Source organism: Cyrtonyx montezumae, unplaced genomic scaffold (genome assembly GCF_038088225.1).
Source record: "Cyrtonyx montezumae isolate F1298 unplaced genomic scaffold, pur_monq_1.0 scaffold_18, whole genome shotgun sequence".
In the NCBI taxonomy this organism is placed as follows: Eukaryota; Metazoa; Chordata; class Aves; order Galliformes; family Odontophoridae; genus Cyrtonyx; species Cyrtonyx montezumae.
Window position 1 is genome coordinate 4,516,851 of NW_027071914.1, and position 16,145 is coordinate 4,532,995.

The 16,145-nt window shown below is 50.3% G+C and overlaps 1 protein-coding gene across 1 annotated transcript in view; it reads right to left on the minus strand.

Annotated features, from left to right (window-relative positions):
• The window catches only part of WWC1 (WW and C2 domain containing 1), a 63,702-nt gene extending 51,067 nt beyond the window's left edge, over nucleotides 1-12,635 (minus strand). Inside the window, exon 1 of the mRNA XM_065734487.1 lies at nucleotides 12,449-12,635. Within this exon, the coding sequence (XP_065590559.1) occupies nucleotides 12,449-12,567 (119 nt within the window). The 5' untranslated portion in view covers nucleotides 12,568-12,635. The remainder of the gene's footprint in view (nucleotides 1-12,448) is intronic.
• Between the last annotated feature and the right edge of the window lie 3,510 nt (nucleotides 12,636-16,145).

Below are 16,145 nucleotides of genomic sequence, written 5' to 3' on the forward strand. Positions count from 1 at the left end.
CCTTATGTTATACTCATGCACAAGACTTCTCCCTGGGTCACCAAGAGCAGCCCACACGGTGGTTGCAGGGCTCCTGGTGTGGTAAGCACACAGCTCAGCCCAGTCCTTCAGCATCAGAGCAAGCCACGACTCCCATGCCAGTTATTTTTTCAGCATTTAGTTCTAATGCATCACCCAAACACCTACACCATCAACACACACTTATCTATATGTATCATTAATTTACTTCAATCAATTAAGCTAAAAGAATTATCATTCTTAGTCCAGCTAGTCTACGAAGAGCAAGCTGAAATTCTCCAGCAAATCAAATGCTCCCGCTAACCTTGCCTACCATCTCTAAGCAAACCTACAAACTGATTGAGAGAACCAAAAATCAGTGATGAATGCAAAAACACAGACCTTACCGGCAGAGGTCTTTGGGCACTCCTCTTTTCTTCCATTAATCGTGTCCTTTATTCAATGTCCTTTTAATAATTGCTAAATCAATGGCAGAAACGCATGCTTCTGCTGTTCCACACCCGAGAAGACAAAGGACAGTGATATTGCAGAGACTGCAGTGCCCAGGATGAATGAAGTCACTCTGAAATCCTAACAACTTTTTTCCTCTGAACTGGTTTGCTGAGTTCCCAAGCAGCAGCACTGAGTCCAGCCAACACGCAGAACCGGTGCCCTCCAGATCTGCACGCAGCAGATCCAGGAAGGACGTCCAGAAAGAAGCCAGCATCCCGTCAGGTGTCACCTTCACAGTGTCAGAGCAGATGGAATTACAGCCCACAGCACAGCACTAAGAAAGCAGCCATCTCAGATATTTAAGCTGTCTGCTCTGAAAGGCAAACCAGAAGCGACACTGCTGCCCGTGGTGCCGCGGCTTCCCAAGGAAGCATGCTGTGCAGGAAGGCTGCTGCCACCCAGCAGGTTGCTGCTGCAGAGCCCAGCCCTGTGCCACCCCAGTTACTGCAGCAGCAGAAATGGAGCCCTGAAAGCACAGAGCACAGCAGGGTGACAGACTCGCACCTCCCAGGCCCCAGCAGTAGAGGGGCAGGAGGCCATGATGCCCCACAGACATGACAGGCTCTGGAGAAAAGATGTTCAGCCTTTCCACAAGCAGGTGCACAAGTGGCCAGCACAGTGAAAGCTATGGTCTGCTGCACTCTTGAGATGAATCCAGAGGCAAGCACTGCTGTCAAGATAGAAGGAAAACAATCTAACTCACATCCCATCCCATATCTACTCAATAGAATGATGCAGACAGCAAGTGAGATTAGAGCCTAACACAAAGATGTCAGGAGTAAAGCAAGGAGCAGTGGTCACTAAAGGAAAAAGTGAGATTTGTTAATAAATGAATCCTCTCCACTCTTCCACGCTAACATACAATAAAAATATTCTCAGAAAAACATCACCTAGAGCCTCACAGCAACAAGAAGTGCTGCATTTCTTCACACATCAGCCATTCTCCTACCTGTACCCAAACTGCTTGATGGACTAAGTGCCCACCTTGTAAAGTCAACAAGTCACCCCTTAGGATTCAGTCTCAGGAAGACCAGATTTGTTTACCCCAGTTTTGTCCTTTCTATGATGCTAAACAAAGGACTTCATGCTCTTCAAGTACAGACTGTTGTATCTTGGTCCCCTGCGTGTCCAGTCACCAGCTCGGATGCAGTGATGCTCTGACATGGCAGACGGTAACGAATTCTCAGCGCTCATTGTAAATGCAACAACTTTTCAGTTACCTAGAAACCTTATTTCAAACTGAGTACAGCTTTGTACAGCAGGGCCTCCAGACACAAAAGGGACATCACCTCTGCTGTCTGCCTCCTTACTCACAGCACAAGACAGCAAGGGGAACTTCTCTGAGCACCGAGCAAGAGAACCTACCTGTGACTGGCTAAGAAAACAAGCAAACAGGACTAAAAGGGCAATTTGCTACAGCTGTACAAGACAGAAAAATGAATACATGGTCCTCAGTGAGTTGAGTGCATTGCCCTGTTTTCTTGTTCAGCAGAGTCAAGGCATCCCAAAAGCAGGCTGTAATAGAACAGGAGCAGGAAAGTTAAATTAGACAACACAGCTTTCAAGAAAGAACTACTGTCAGTGGGAAGGGAAGAACACAGGAACTCTGCTGGCTTTTCCCATCCAGCATGGATGCACTGCATGTACTCCCTAATGCAGAACTAAAGAGCAAAGGAGAAAGGGCTGAAACACTGATAAGGAGACAAAGTTCCAAGATGAGCCATCAGGAGCTCCAGGAAAGGGTGCAGTGAGCAACACACAAGAAGTAAACATGGAGCCTGGGGAGCTGACCACAGCAGGCCAGGAACATGTTCTGCCCCAGCAATCCAACACATTCACATCACAATCCTGCTGCACAGCCAAGCTGTGCCCTCACAGGCCACCCTTCCAGTGGTGGCAGGACTCTGGGCAAGGGGAAAGCAGGCACACAGCATGCACCCAAATCACAACAGGCCCTCAGCTTCCTCCTGTCAGTGCAAGCACTAGAAGCAGACGCTGATCTCCAGTTTTTCAGCATGAAGTCTTTCTATCTGTTGCTCTTCTACTTGCATGGTACCACTCAGTGGGAAGCTAGAAGGGCAGGGTAAGCCTGCCACATCACTCCCTTACCCAGCAGTTCTACGTTGCCACATGGTGCTCCTTGCTTGTAGCAACCAAACCATAGGCATCAGCTTCTCTACAGCAGTATCTTCCTCCCACTCATTTCAGAAGTTGAATGCTTAGTCTGCAATGCTTTGGGGGTCTGAAAAACCAAAAGCATCAGCAACAGAAAGCATTTATTTTGTGTATATCTTACATGAATATGCAAGGTACATCCCTTAAAGGCAGTCCACTTGTACAAAGGCTACATCTATCCAGCATCAGCACTCCTCAAACTACACCACTCATCTGCCTCCATCTTTATACACTAGATATGAAAGTTTAGATAATTATATTTGTCATTAAAATCGGTTGAGAAGAACATCTTAACAAGTCTCCATGCCTTTCTTAGCACGTTAAGGTTCATAATGCTTCTTGCAGTTCTCTGCTTTGCATGTTTTGTTCAAGGCTTAACGATTATCCCAATAAAATAACACAAAAGCACACCAAAAAACCCCTCTTAATAGAGTGAAAATTAGAGCATCAGATCTATTACACCACTCAGCCTTTCACCTCAGCTGGAGGAGCATTAGAGCTTTTGGACATCTCATTTCAATGAGAAGGTTATTTAGTTCTAGAGAGTTTGCAGTAAAGTATTTAATCACTAAAGGATTTGCAAATGACACATGAATATGCATGCAGCACTTCTCACCATGATATAAATCCTATTGTATATTTATGAATGGATTGCTTTGCCTCTAGCATCTACATGTATATAAACACAGGTTTTACTCTTCAATTCCACCCTCCCTTCTTTTTAAGGAGGTGCTTGAACAAATTTGCATTTTTTGACATCCATTGCCTACAATGCATTTCTCCCCCTACTTCTTCAACTCTGTAAATCTCCTCCACCCATAAGGCAAAATGCATACTGTATGAAAGACTTTAAACAGCCTTTAACCACAGCCCTAAGAGAGCTAAGCAAAGGTGGTACACAACTTGTGAGAGAATACAGGAATGACAACAGACAGAGGGAGGGGAGGAAGTATTCTGACCATCTGAGTAGGGAATAAAGGTGTGAAGTGACAGGTCAATAGCTTGCTTTTGACTGCAAAAATACTAGCTAAAGGGAAGTAAATCCTCCATGGGCATCTAGGAAGCAACATAAATACTGAACCTCTTACTTCAAAACCCTTGTGCTGCTGATGTAACTCCGTTGCTCCTGTACTTTTCATCAGGCACCTGGGCTACTCACACAGCAGAAGGATCGAAGCAGCATTTCAGCCTGCCTTCAACAGCATCACCCTTCAGAAGGGCATTGCCACACACCTGCCTAACTTCTTCAGTGAAGTAATTTCAGCAAAGATCTTTGTTGGAATGATTTAATTGAGTTTATTTCATTGCAAATCCATTCAGTAATAAACCTGCTGGCAAAGAAGCACTTGCCAACATACAACACTCCATCAGAACTGAGCGTCACAAGCAGACTTCCAAGCAGAATGATTACGGGTGTGAATTACCAGCACTTGCAGTGTTTCTATTCCTGTTACTACACAGCAAAACTCTTAAGAGTTGAGAAGTTAACTACCTGAGCTGCCCTTTCTCCTTCAAGGATTAGGTATCACTTGTCTCTGCCTGGGAAGCAGGAGCAGCCCCCATGTCACAGCACCCTTCTGCAAAGGAAAGCCACACTGCGAGGAGCAGAAGGGCTGATGCTGCAGCCATAGGAGCTCAGCAGAACATGATCAACAGATGACAAGTTCCTTCTGCCCCCAAATAACCACTGCCTGTTCACACATATAAACCAGACTGCCAAATGTAACATGCTCAGCTGAAGTCATGCCTTCCTCTGGTAGTAAGAACAGAGGAAAAGATCCTCAGGAAGAACCATAAAGAGCATCCTGAATCCAAAACCATAGTAACCATACCTGGAACAAGGACTGCCAGCCCACCTAAGTCACTGAAGAGGCAGGCAACAAAACTATCAGAACTACAGGAGAAGCACTATCCAAAGCTGCAGGATCCTGCCTCAGGGAAGCAGACAGAAAATATACCAGGATGCAGTCAGGGTATTAGCTACAGCCTACTGGAATAGAGAGTAAATATGAGAAAATTCAACAAAGAACATTGGCTGGAATGGAAGATATCACTATGTGTGAGCTGCTCAGCTGCAGATCGATCTTGGCAAATAGATTTCACATATGCAACTCCTGCGAATGATAAAGGCAGGATCCTAAGCTATCCCTCTCTACCACCCCACTCATTCTTCCGCTAAAAGTGAAGGGAAGCTTAGAGAGGAAGTGGAAAGTAATGCCCAACTATGTTTGTTTGCCTGATCTTACATGCCTTTAAGTATTTTGGCTCAGAACATGCCACTCTTAGCATCAAGCAGTGACAGACCACAGCAGCAGATACCTTCTACATGTAATTGTTAGAGTGTCAGTTGCATGAAGTAGCAGAACCATTTAGCAGAGCTACCAGATCTTCTCTGAAGAATTAGCAGATGGCCTATGACAACACATTTACCTTTATTCAGAATTACAGACTGTTTCAGCTGCCCACACAGCAAACCATCATCATGCAAACCAAGCCGAGAGCTGCAGTGTGCTGCAGAGCACACCAGGTGCAGCTGCTCTTCAGCAGAAGTACACACCAAATACAAAATGTTAAGGTGGAAGATTGCAGAAGGTTCTTTAAAAGAGCACTGGGAAGAGCTGTTAAGTATTAAACCCCAAAACTGACTTCTCATCCTTTAGTCAGAAGCGCTTCACCATTAACACACACTCCTTGGACACCTTCTCCGATCTGATGCTGTCTCAGTTTTGCTCTCTACACCCTGCTATCAGAGCCTATCAGCAACCAAAGACTGGGACAAAGGAGGGGAGCAGCAGACAAAGAAAGCACAAAGCAGTGGAGGAGAAGCAAGGACAAAGATACAGGAGAGCTCGGAGCCTGAAAGTTGCTTACCAGAAGGTCAAGGAGGCTTATAGCCCTAATGGCAGCTTGTTTTGTTATTGCTCACATCGCCCCAGTATCACATTCCTGGCCCAGCTTCACAGATTGAAGGAATTGCAGTTTATTAGGCATTACAAGCGACTTCAGAGAAAGAGCAGAAAGCAGAGGGATAGGCAAACAGCATGAAAGGAGTGGTGCTGAAACACTTAAAGCAGTGGGTTAGAGGAAAGCCAACACAAGTTGAGAACAGACAGATCACATATCACACAGTACCACAGCGGCAGCAATGGGTCAGGTCCAAACTAAAATAGAGGAATGACAACCATTAATATCTGGAAAGGCATCATGAAGATTTTACAGGGCAGATTCAAGACAAATCCTGAAGCTCACATATTCAAAGTTTAAAAAGCAGTAAAAATAAAGAAGAAGACAAATCTGCCTACTTGTATCATACTGGAAAACCTCCTTCCAGAGAGGTTAGGCAGCCCAAAGTGCTCTGCCTATGCTTCCACTACAAAGTCAGCATCCTTTCAAGGCAACAGATTGCTTTACCTTTGCTGCTTAGATCTTCTATTGTGCAAAATAGGGCTGACATAAAAAAAGACAAACATCAAGCCTGGCTCACTGCCCTGCTGACTGAGAAGCTATTTGGGGCAGCTGGATGTGGAGAACTTTGAGGAATTTCAGAAGAAACCTGAATCGATCTTCAAAGGAGAGTCTCTGGATAGCCTTTGTCTTCCCAACAAAACAGCTGAAGTCCTACATAGCCACCAGAAAGCCGTGTTAACAGATTTAAAGGAACCAAAGCAGCACCACTGTGAGCAAAGGCTGGACCTGGGCAGCCAGAGCCTGCCTGAACAGCAGCCCCCCAGCAGCTGCTGAGAGCAGCATCGCTGCTGAAGCACAGACCTTATCCTTCGTACGCTGCTGAAGCAGCACTCTCAAGATGTTCTTCCAGATCAGTGACATAAGATGAAGAAGCACAACACATGCACGTGCCTTTAGAAATCCTAATAGGTTCAAAATGTATCTTTAGAACTATAGAAGCAAAATTGGCTGAAGACTTTCCCCTGCACTGAGCAGCAGTGAGGCAGGCAGCAGTTTCAGCTTTAGGGCACTGAAATTTTCCCATACATGGAACAGATATGAATGACTGCCTCCTGCAAATCAATACTGTTTATTGGGTACTTTAAAATCAATAAAGCTTCCCTCCACAGAGTAAATTCTCCTAAAACGGTGATTAGACATTTGAGGAGAACTAAGTAGATTCATTAAACAATACCATTAGTCCTGAAACATCAGCTTGACATCTCAGCCAGAAAGCACTTCATCAGAACTAATTAATCCCCACAGCACTTCCATGAGATTGAGAACATCATTCATCTGTTTTTCAGATGTGCAGGGCATTTCAGTCGGTAAACACAGAGGTGGGGTGAAAGCTGCAAGTACCAGGACAAACAGAGCAAACCAAACCAGCAGAACACATCCAAGAGCACGAGAAAGCTGGAGAACGCTGACAGCTGTAAGACTTGGCTTCTCTGCATCTTCCCACTGCAGACCAAACCTCCTGTGAATACCCGGAGAGTCTTCCAGATGTCACTTGACTAGACGAGTGGCAGTGAAAAATGGTTATTATTCTACTGGGAACAGTTTTGTCTGTTGTTTGCTCAGCCAATTATCTATGCACGCAGCTTGAAAGTGGGGGGGAAGCAGTAACCTCAGGCTCTGTGAATGAGAACTCTGGGTTTTATTGGAGCAGTTACAGCTGAGTTTTCATTACCACAAGCAAAGCACACAACCTTACTGAACAGGTATCATGAATGGCAAGCAGCCAGTAGGGAAGGTATTTCTCTCTGAGGAAGTGGCTGATTTACACAGCTCCCAGACACACACACGTGGCAGCAGCAGCCTGCACACCCCAGCCCCGGCAACCCACCAGCCCTTGGTCACTTGTTCAGCTACCACGTGCCCTGTCAGGGGCACCAGCAGGGCACCCAGGCTGAGGCAGCTAGCCACAGCACTGAGGAACGTGAGCAGGACCGTCCCCAGACGCACACATCTCTCCCCTTCCAAGGCAAAGGTGTGAAATTCTCCCAAACTTGGCACAGCCGAGTGCCATGCCAAGCCTAGGACACCCCAGCCCTGGCACTGAGCACCACCAGCTGCACCTCCGTACCACGGGCAGCACCACAAGAGCGCAGTGCCTCAGCACCTCACCATCACCTGCTGAAACAGGGGACACAAATCAATCATTTACCAACAGACTCCTCAGTCACTGCGGTGAGAGCCTGGCAGCAGGTCAGCCACACGACCAGCCCCCACTGCTCCCAGAACAGTTCATCTTCAGGATGTTCCATTAACAGTTATTCTTTGGACCAATCTTCCCAGGTCTTTCAGTGTATTTCCTTGCACAACCGAGAAGAATTCAAATCGGATTCAGACACCATTAAGCTTGTCACCAGCTCATCTTTCCACAGATGCACTGTGAAGGAAGCGATGGTGACAGCTTCAGGACACTGTGTGGTTCTCCCCCGCTCTGCTATGGAACATGCACTACCCGGAGAACACAGTCAGAAGCTCTGGGCAGAGCTGGCACCCCCAGCTCTGGGCACAGCCCACCCAGAGCACAGCTGCCAACACGTCCTTGCAGCGCTCCCAAGCTGACCACAGCCACCACAACCTCCTGCCCAGCCCACCTGTGCCAGCACAGCTCCTGCACTGCAGGACCTGGATCAGCTGTTTCTGTTCAACAAATCCAGACAATGAGACATTTACCAGCCACAGTGCTTTCTGGATCAGGCTCTCCACACAGATACAGAATTCCAGCTCCAGCTGTCCTGATCAGCAGGGCCACCGAGCCCCGGCCCAACAGCACGGGGACAACCACCCACATGTCTTCAGGATTTATGAGCTGCTTCTCAGTACAACTACTTTACTATGAAACCAGATGATCTACATGGGGGGAAGCTGCTGATCCCCTTGTCAAGTGAGCTCCAGTCAGAGGCAGCTTCATGACTTCACAAGCTCATGTGCAATTAAAGGCTTCCCTGCGAGCAAGGCGACCTTGCAGAGCAGAAGATCAAGCTCGACCTAAACAACGGAGACCCAGCAGAGGACATGAACACAGTGAGGGGTGGGTGCTGCATTTCTGCTGTGCTGACTGCGGGTCACCTCCACTGGTGCAGACATTTACAAGCACAGCATGCAGGCTCTTGTTGGTTGCTGTTGAAAATGCACAGCTACCGGCGGTGACTGTGTGACAGAACAGCAGTTTGTAAGCTGAGAACCTGCTCTATCAAACAGTGTTCTTCTGCTCTTTGCAACTTCGGTAGTTTCCATGGAAATAAACAGAAGGCATCACTTTTAGAGCAACATATGTATTAGCACTTTATTAACTTCCACTTACTGTGGTGGAAAAAAGAATCCTAAGGCCAGAACAAATCCTACACATCAACACACCTGCTCCCAAAGACGGCATCTGAAGCAACTACAAAGACTGCACTTCTGTCACTTGGTTGTGTGCTCACCAAAAATGGCTTTAACAGTCACACATGAACTGCCTGTTCTTCATAAAAAAAGAACCAGCTATTTTGGGGAATGTAATGTAAAGGCAAATAATCAAAGTAGCGGATGCTTACACATGACATTTTAGCAAGATGCTCACACTTGATTCTTTAATACAGCAAGGTTGGAGACCAAGTGTGCAGAGCAGATGGGCAAGAGAAGCATCAACAGAAGAATAACAGCACACTGCAGCACCTCACAGAGCCTGGAAGGAAGGCTTGAGGGGGGCACAGTGAGATGATTATGCTCTATACATAACATGTCAGAGCATCTTCATCAAGATCCTTGGGCTCAATAAATCCCAGCATTATTTACAATTGAACAGGTGGCCCTAGCTTTAAGAGCAAAAAGTATGCACCATGTAATAACACATCCACTGACATAGGCTGTCCCCAAAACCTGGCAAATCTCTCCCCTACTTGCCTTTACAAGAGCTCTGCTTTGTAGGCTCAGAGTGGAAGAAGTCTCTGTATGGAACAGGAAGGTGTCTCAGGGAACAGCTGCAGAACCTGAGCTTTATTTTAGTATCTCCAACCTATACATCACCAAGAGCCTTCAAAAAATGAAGGCACCAACTGAGGCACCACTGCCCACCAAGAATGCAAACACCCTCTGTGGTTCAGTAGTTTCCCCACACTGACCTGAGTAGTGCTCCTGCTTTGACATCTTCCACCCTCAGCAGGAGCCCAGTGACTGTGACCGTGTGCCAGCCAGCTCCATCTACAGCAGCCAGAACAACCCACATACACCAACACACCAGGCACATGAGAATACAAGAGCTAGAGAGAATGGGACATGTTTACCAGGAAGCTTCAGGGTGGGAAATCCTCTTCCAAGACAGTCTGGGGGTAAATCAGAGGTTCCCCTACACACTGTAGGGAACCTGAGGACAGCAGACGCACCGGTATCCAAACACCTACCTCTAACCCAGGTGTCTGATGAGACAGAAAGCCTCATTTGACACACTGTGCTGGGGCTGATGTTTCCAAGACACACTCTTACCTCTCATTCGCTGACCAGCACTCCAGAATGCTTTACCCAGCATGTGCTGGTGGATGCCTGGAAGATCATCAGAAACAGCAAAGCGATTTTTCTCCCAGCTCAGTAAGGCTGGGTCACCTATTCACCTGGGTCACACTGCATCCAAGTCCTTAATTACCTAAGACAGGACAAACTTACAACAAGAAGTCAGCTATTTCTGCACCCTGTTTTATAAAGGAAAAAAAAAGATCTTTTTTCCATCTGGCCACGTTACAGGACTCTGTGCCTGGAACACCCCTACATGGCAGGAGGAAACTCCAGCACGCAGCAGCCCCAGCCAAGCTGTCAGAGCATCACTCAGCTCAGCACCGCAGGATGGGGACTTGCTCCAGGTCACAGTGACTTTGAACAACCTGGAGTGCAATGACACCTCTTAGCAACAGCACATCTGAAGAACTGGTGCAGCGAGCTACAGGAGAGCAGGCAAAGCTGAGGAGCAAAGCTCAGTGATCACAGTGCCAATCCAAGAGCAAACCTGACTCCAGCAGCTATTGCAAAAACAATGGGCAAGCCAATGCCCTGAAGCTAGATGGTATCCCTGCTCATGGCTTTTTCCACTAAATTAAGCTGAAATGAAAGACTTAGGGAAGGTTTAAAACTTGCGTGCCCTTTCTTCAGCCACCAGTTCTTGCTCAATGAATAAACCGACCAGGTATCATAAAGGTACAGTCACACTGAGACCGCACCACTGAGAGGCAACTGGGTTCAGAAGGAGTCTTCTAACATAAACCTTGCTCCATGTCCCTTAAGCCTGTAGTTTTACAATCATGCATCCCAGCAACTATTGCTTTTTCTTGGCTCAAAGACAGCATATGTAAGCACAACACAGAGCTCTGCAGCAAACACGCACAACCACCACTCAGCTGCAGACAACTCCCGGGCAGAGAAATACTGAAGCTGAACATACAACATCAGGTATGCAGTACTAAACCCAACCTCACTAGCACAGGGGCAGTTATGTCTCTGCTGCTCAGAAACTCCCACCACCTGGTGCTCACAGACAGCTGCAACCAGCTGAAAGAGAACCCTTTTCTTGCAAGTACAGCAGAACATGTCCCAAACTCATGGTCCCCCAGGTGATGGATGAATGTTTTTACAGTGAAGCTGTTCAGAGGTGGACCAAGGAGCTCTTCCAACCTTGCAGGTGTCCCGAGGCAGGAGGAGTGCCTAACAGCCTCGTGTTCCCAGTGCACTGCTGGAAGATGACTCAGAAGAAAAGCTCGTCAGGGCCATGTGTATTCAGGTGCATTACTATGTGCACAACAAACACGTCATGTGATAGGGCCTATTGGTGCTGAATGCTCTCCTTTAACAGCAGTGAGCAGTCGGTCCTGGTGGATAAGGCAGCCTTCAGCTGCTTCTGTCTGACTCACAACCACAGACTGCAATAAGCTGCCGTCAGTCCTAACAGATTTCTCACTTTATTTTGGTGAAGATGCTAAGAAAGCACCCTCAATTTACGCTCACATCGACTTTTATCAAGGTTAAAAGCCACACTGCGGCACAAACGTGCTCTCAGCCCTTTAATCACTTCAGCGAAGCATCGGTTTAAAGCGCGTTCCAGATCTCCAGCAGTCCAACAGGTTACACGTGTGTCACCGGGATACACAAGGACTATTCCTGGAATGCAGAACACCCCTTAGAATCCCGTAAAACCGCACGACTCACCTCCTTTCAACCAAACCGAAGCTCCGTAGGGCTGGGGATAAGGCACAGCGGTGGCATCCCAGCGGGAGCCCCTCAAAGAGCCGGGTGCTGAGAGAGCGGGTGGGGGGAGGGAAACCAAAGGGACGCGGGGAATACTTAACTCCGCGGGGGGGAAGTCGGGAACGCGTGCCCACGGCAACCGTTCGGTGCACACAGAGGACGGGATTTCCAGCTCATCGACACGGCAGCCTGGGATCCCCACACGGGACCGCGCAGCGCAGCACGTGGGGACGCGCGGCGATTCCCGCAGCGCCCTAAGGCTCGGGGCTCCCGCAGCACGGGACAAAGAGCAGCCGGGAAGCAGCCCGAGCGCGGGGCCTCGCTTCCTTCGCTCTTTACAGCCGGGAAAAGACCCCTCGGGAACGCGGCGGCCGAACGGAGCGCCCCGGGAAGCACCGATCCCCGCGTCCCACCGGGGCCGCGCACCGAGGCGGGACGAGGCGCAGGTACGGCTGCTCCGGGGCCGAAGGAGAGCGGCGGTGGGGGCACCGCCCGCGGAACGGCGCCGCAGGTGAGGGCGGGCCCGGCCCGCAGAGGAGGTCGGGGCAGGGCGTCGAGCTCCGCGGCGCGGCCGCTTCCCCGCGCCCCTCACCTGTCGCGGGGGTCGATCCAGCTGGTGGTGCGGCTGCCGTGGTCGATGTAGTACACCTTCCCGTCGTAGTCCCGCGCCTCCTCCCAGCCCGCGGGCAGCGGCAGCTCCTTCCGCGGCATCGTCCCCAGCGCCGCCCCATGCAGCGCCCGGCCCCGGGGCAGGGCCGGACCGGGCGGGCGCCGAGGAGCAGTGCGGAGCGGGGCCGCACGCAGAAGCGCCCCGGGCGGCGGCAGCTCCTCGCACGCCGGCCCGGCGGCGGGGGAGAGGGGGGGGGGGGCGGGGCCGGGAGGGGGGCGGGGCTGGGCGGGGCCGCGCGGGCGAGCCCGCGGAACGCGCGGCGGCGGAACACGGCCCCTCCCGTCCCCGATCTCGCGCCGCCGCCCGGGCCGGACCCGGCGCCCCCGCGGCCCCGCCCCTCCGCGCGCGGCGCCGGCGGGTTGGGCAGCGCCCCCTGGCGGAGGGGCGGAAGCGGCGGCGGAGCCGGAGCGGGGGCGTGGCCCCGGGGCGGGAGGGGCGGTCCGCGCACCGCGTGCTCGTGCCCGGCAGCCGGCCATCTTCCGGCCCGTGCCTCCCCACGGACACGCATGCGGGCGGCGGCGGCGGCTGACCCCAGGGAGCGCGTTTCGCTCTATCCGCTGCGGCAGAGCTGCAGAACGACGGAGCGCCCCGGGCAGCGCGCAGTCATGGCTTGGCTCGGACCTCGCAGCCGCACCCCACGCGCGCCCGGGGATCCCACCCAACGTGGCCCCGAACGCACGAGTACGGGCCGGGGTTGACTCGCTGGGTACGCTGTGCGGGGGGGACCTGGGCGGCAGGGAACCGGCGGGGGAGGGGCTGGGAGCGGTGCCGAGTAGATGCCGGGGAATGGCGGCACTCAGAGGCAGCGGAGCTTTCTGGCCCATCAGAGCCCCGGGCGGGCGATTCTGGCCGTGGTTCTGATGTTCGGTTTCGAGCTGCCTTTCCCGCGGCGTTAGTAAACGTAACGCGCTTCTTGGCGCTGCCCTGGGCGCGGGGAAAAAGGGGCAGAGTCCTCCGGGCGAAACCACTGACTTACTTCTAAAGCTGGTGGGATGGAGTTGGACACGCGAGGCAGGGGAAGCGCGCTGGAGCCAGGCCGGAGGGAAAGCCGGGGGTGCACGTGGGGGCCGGGGCTGCCTGGCTGCGCGTGCTCGTGTGCCCAGGTGCTGTGGAACACCTGTGTGTCACACAGCGGTATCGCCGTGCTCCGCCGCACGGACGCACCGCACAGGAGCGGACACCCGGAGATCGCACGGCCCCCACTGAGCTGCGGGAACGGCTGCTGGGGCGGATCTCGTCCCGGGGGAGTTAACGGTGTAACGTTCTGCCCTCCCCACCTGGGCACAGACCGCGTGTTGAGGTGGGGTGGCATCGGGAGGGTCGTAGCTAACCCACAGGGGTGAGCAGGTATCTCCTTTCTAACGTGAGCTTTTGACTGATGGAAAGGCTCGATTTATCCGATAGTGCTGATTTATAGCATTAGGTGATGTTTCTTGATGTTTTATTTTCATTTATATGATTCCTTCCCTTAACGAAGCACAGCGTCTGTGCATATTTGCATCAGCAAAGAGACCTGGGCTGCAGCCAGCACAATTTTAGCACATTTTTGTACTCAATAACAAAATTAGGCTAGAACCTGCTAGGGGCTGTCGTCTGAGGGTGTAAAACTTCTGTAAATATAGCTCCTCCAAGAGCAGTTGCAGCACAGACAGCATTATGGTGCTCTCTCTGTCACCTTCTGTACTCGTGATGGTTAGCTGCCACTTCCATTGTAAATCCTATTTGTTGGGTGCATAAATAGGCTGCCTTCGCTTGCCTCTCTCCAAAAGCTGGCACACGGCTCTCTCCCGTGGTGTTTTTACCTCTTCAGTACTTGCTTTTTTAGTTCTCAGCTCAAGCTCTGCAGCAGAAGCCTGACTTCAGCCCCAGAACAACTAAGTTCTCAGCAGTGGTCAGGAGAGCCTGATTTATTACATTTGATGTGGATTTTGAACAACGGCAGAACTTCTGGGAAGAGAATCCACGAAAACAGAGCTGTAGGCAGCTCGTGGCCTCTGCATTCCCTGCTCACACAGCTCTCCTGCTGCAGCTGCAGGCGGTCTGTGCTTTGGGAACTCCCTGCAGGTGCTGAGCTGCACACAGGACTCGGGGGTGGGGGAGGTGGAGGTTGGGGAATGCTCTCAGCTGTGTCCAGCAGAAGTTGTGTGGATCTAGGAGCTCCAATGTGCTGCTGGGGACCTGCTTTGGAAACCATACACAGATCAGGATCAATGGTCTGTGGTATTAAGTACGTGACAAAAGTGGTTTAAGAGTGCCCTGATAATGCACGTGTTACTTGCAGAGGAGCTGGGTCGCGAGCCTTGCCTTTCTGAGTGCTTCCTCTGCAAATCTGTCGCATGGGAAGTAATATTAGAAGTGGTGCTTCATTTTCCTTTCCCTCTGCAGAGGATAAAGAGGAGTAGCAAAATTAAGTCTGGACAGTTTCAGCTTTAGGACATTGGTAACAGAACAAAGAAAATGCAAGGCTGTGCAGCACGCTCTCACTTTCAGCCTCTCAGCTGCGAGAAAGCTTCTGTTTTAAAAAGGACCTAAAAAGCTCCCCAGTACAGACCAAAGCATCCAGGAAAACTATGGCAGTGAGAAGAGCTTCCACCTTGTGACTTCATAGTTTACACCACAGGTAACAAACAACAAAGTAAGCTCCATGAATACCCACCTAATATTTCACTTCTTTAATAAAGTTTCACTTCTAAATGAGTCTGGTAACAGCGCTTCACAGCTATCAGCACAGAATAACATCTGCAGCGACGGACATATAGGACTTTCTCTGAAAATACAACCCAGATTCATCCTTCTGGGACAGCGGGGCCGGGGTTCTGGCACATGCAGTGCACAGGGGGAGCACACAGGTGCTACGCAATCAGAACAGGATGGGTTCTGTTTGCTGAGCAAAAATCAGGTGTGTTCTGAGTGCGATAGGTGCTACACAGCACTGCCACCGAGCTGTTCTGCTTTTAGCATGCCCCGGAGCAAGTTAGTGCCTGTAATCAATTCAAACATCTCTGCTGATACCATGAATCATTAAAAACCTCATCTGCGACCCCAAAAGCAAGACTGCTCTCAAAATTAAGTAGTGCTTTCTGACTACGTACTTAAATGAGATAAAAGCAGCAGGGCTCTCGCTGATGCATGGCTCCCTTTTAACATCATCAAGAGTGACTGTTAGCTCAGGAGTGGGTCTTTGATCTTACCTCCCATTTTCAAATGCGGTAGAAATAAGCAATCTCACAAAGAAGACAGATTGCATGGGGGCTCCAGGCTCACAGCAGTCCTTCTGTGTTCCATTTAATACAATGTTACTGCATTTTCAAACAGTCTGGAACTTTCTTTGTTGCAATTAAGCTAACTCCAGGATTGTAACACCGCGATCTGAGGGACACTAGTCATGAGATACAGAGAAGGAATTTATGGGAGCATTTACAAACTATCCCGTTATCATAAATAAGTGATGCTTATATAGGACCTTGCTTACCCAGAGGTCAGCACCCCTCTGCAGAATCCACAGTACAGTGATCATTTCTACATATTGGATGCTGCACACATGAGCTGACAGCGACACACCAAGATAAGATTTTTCTCATTGCTAGGAGATTTCACAATAGAAGACAAATAATTCACA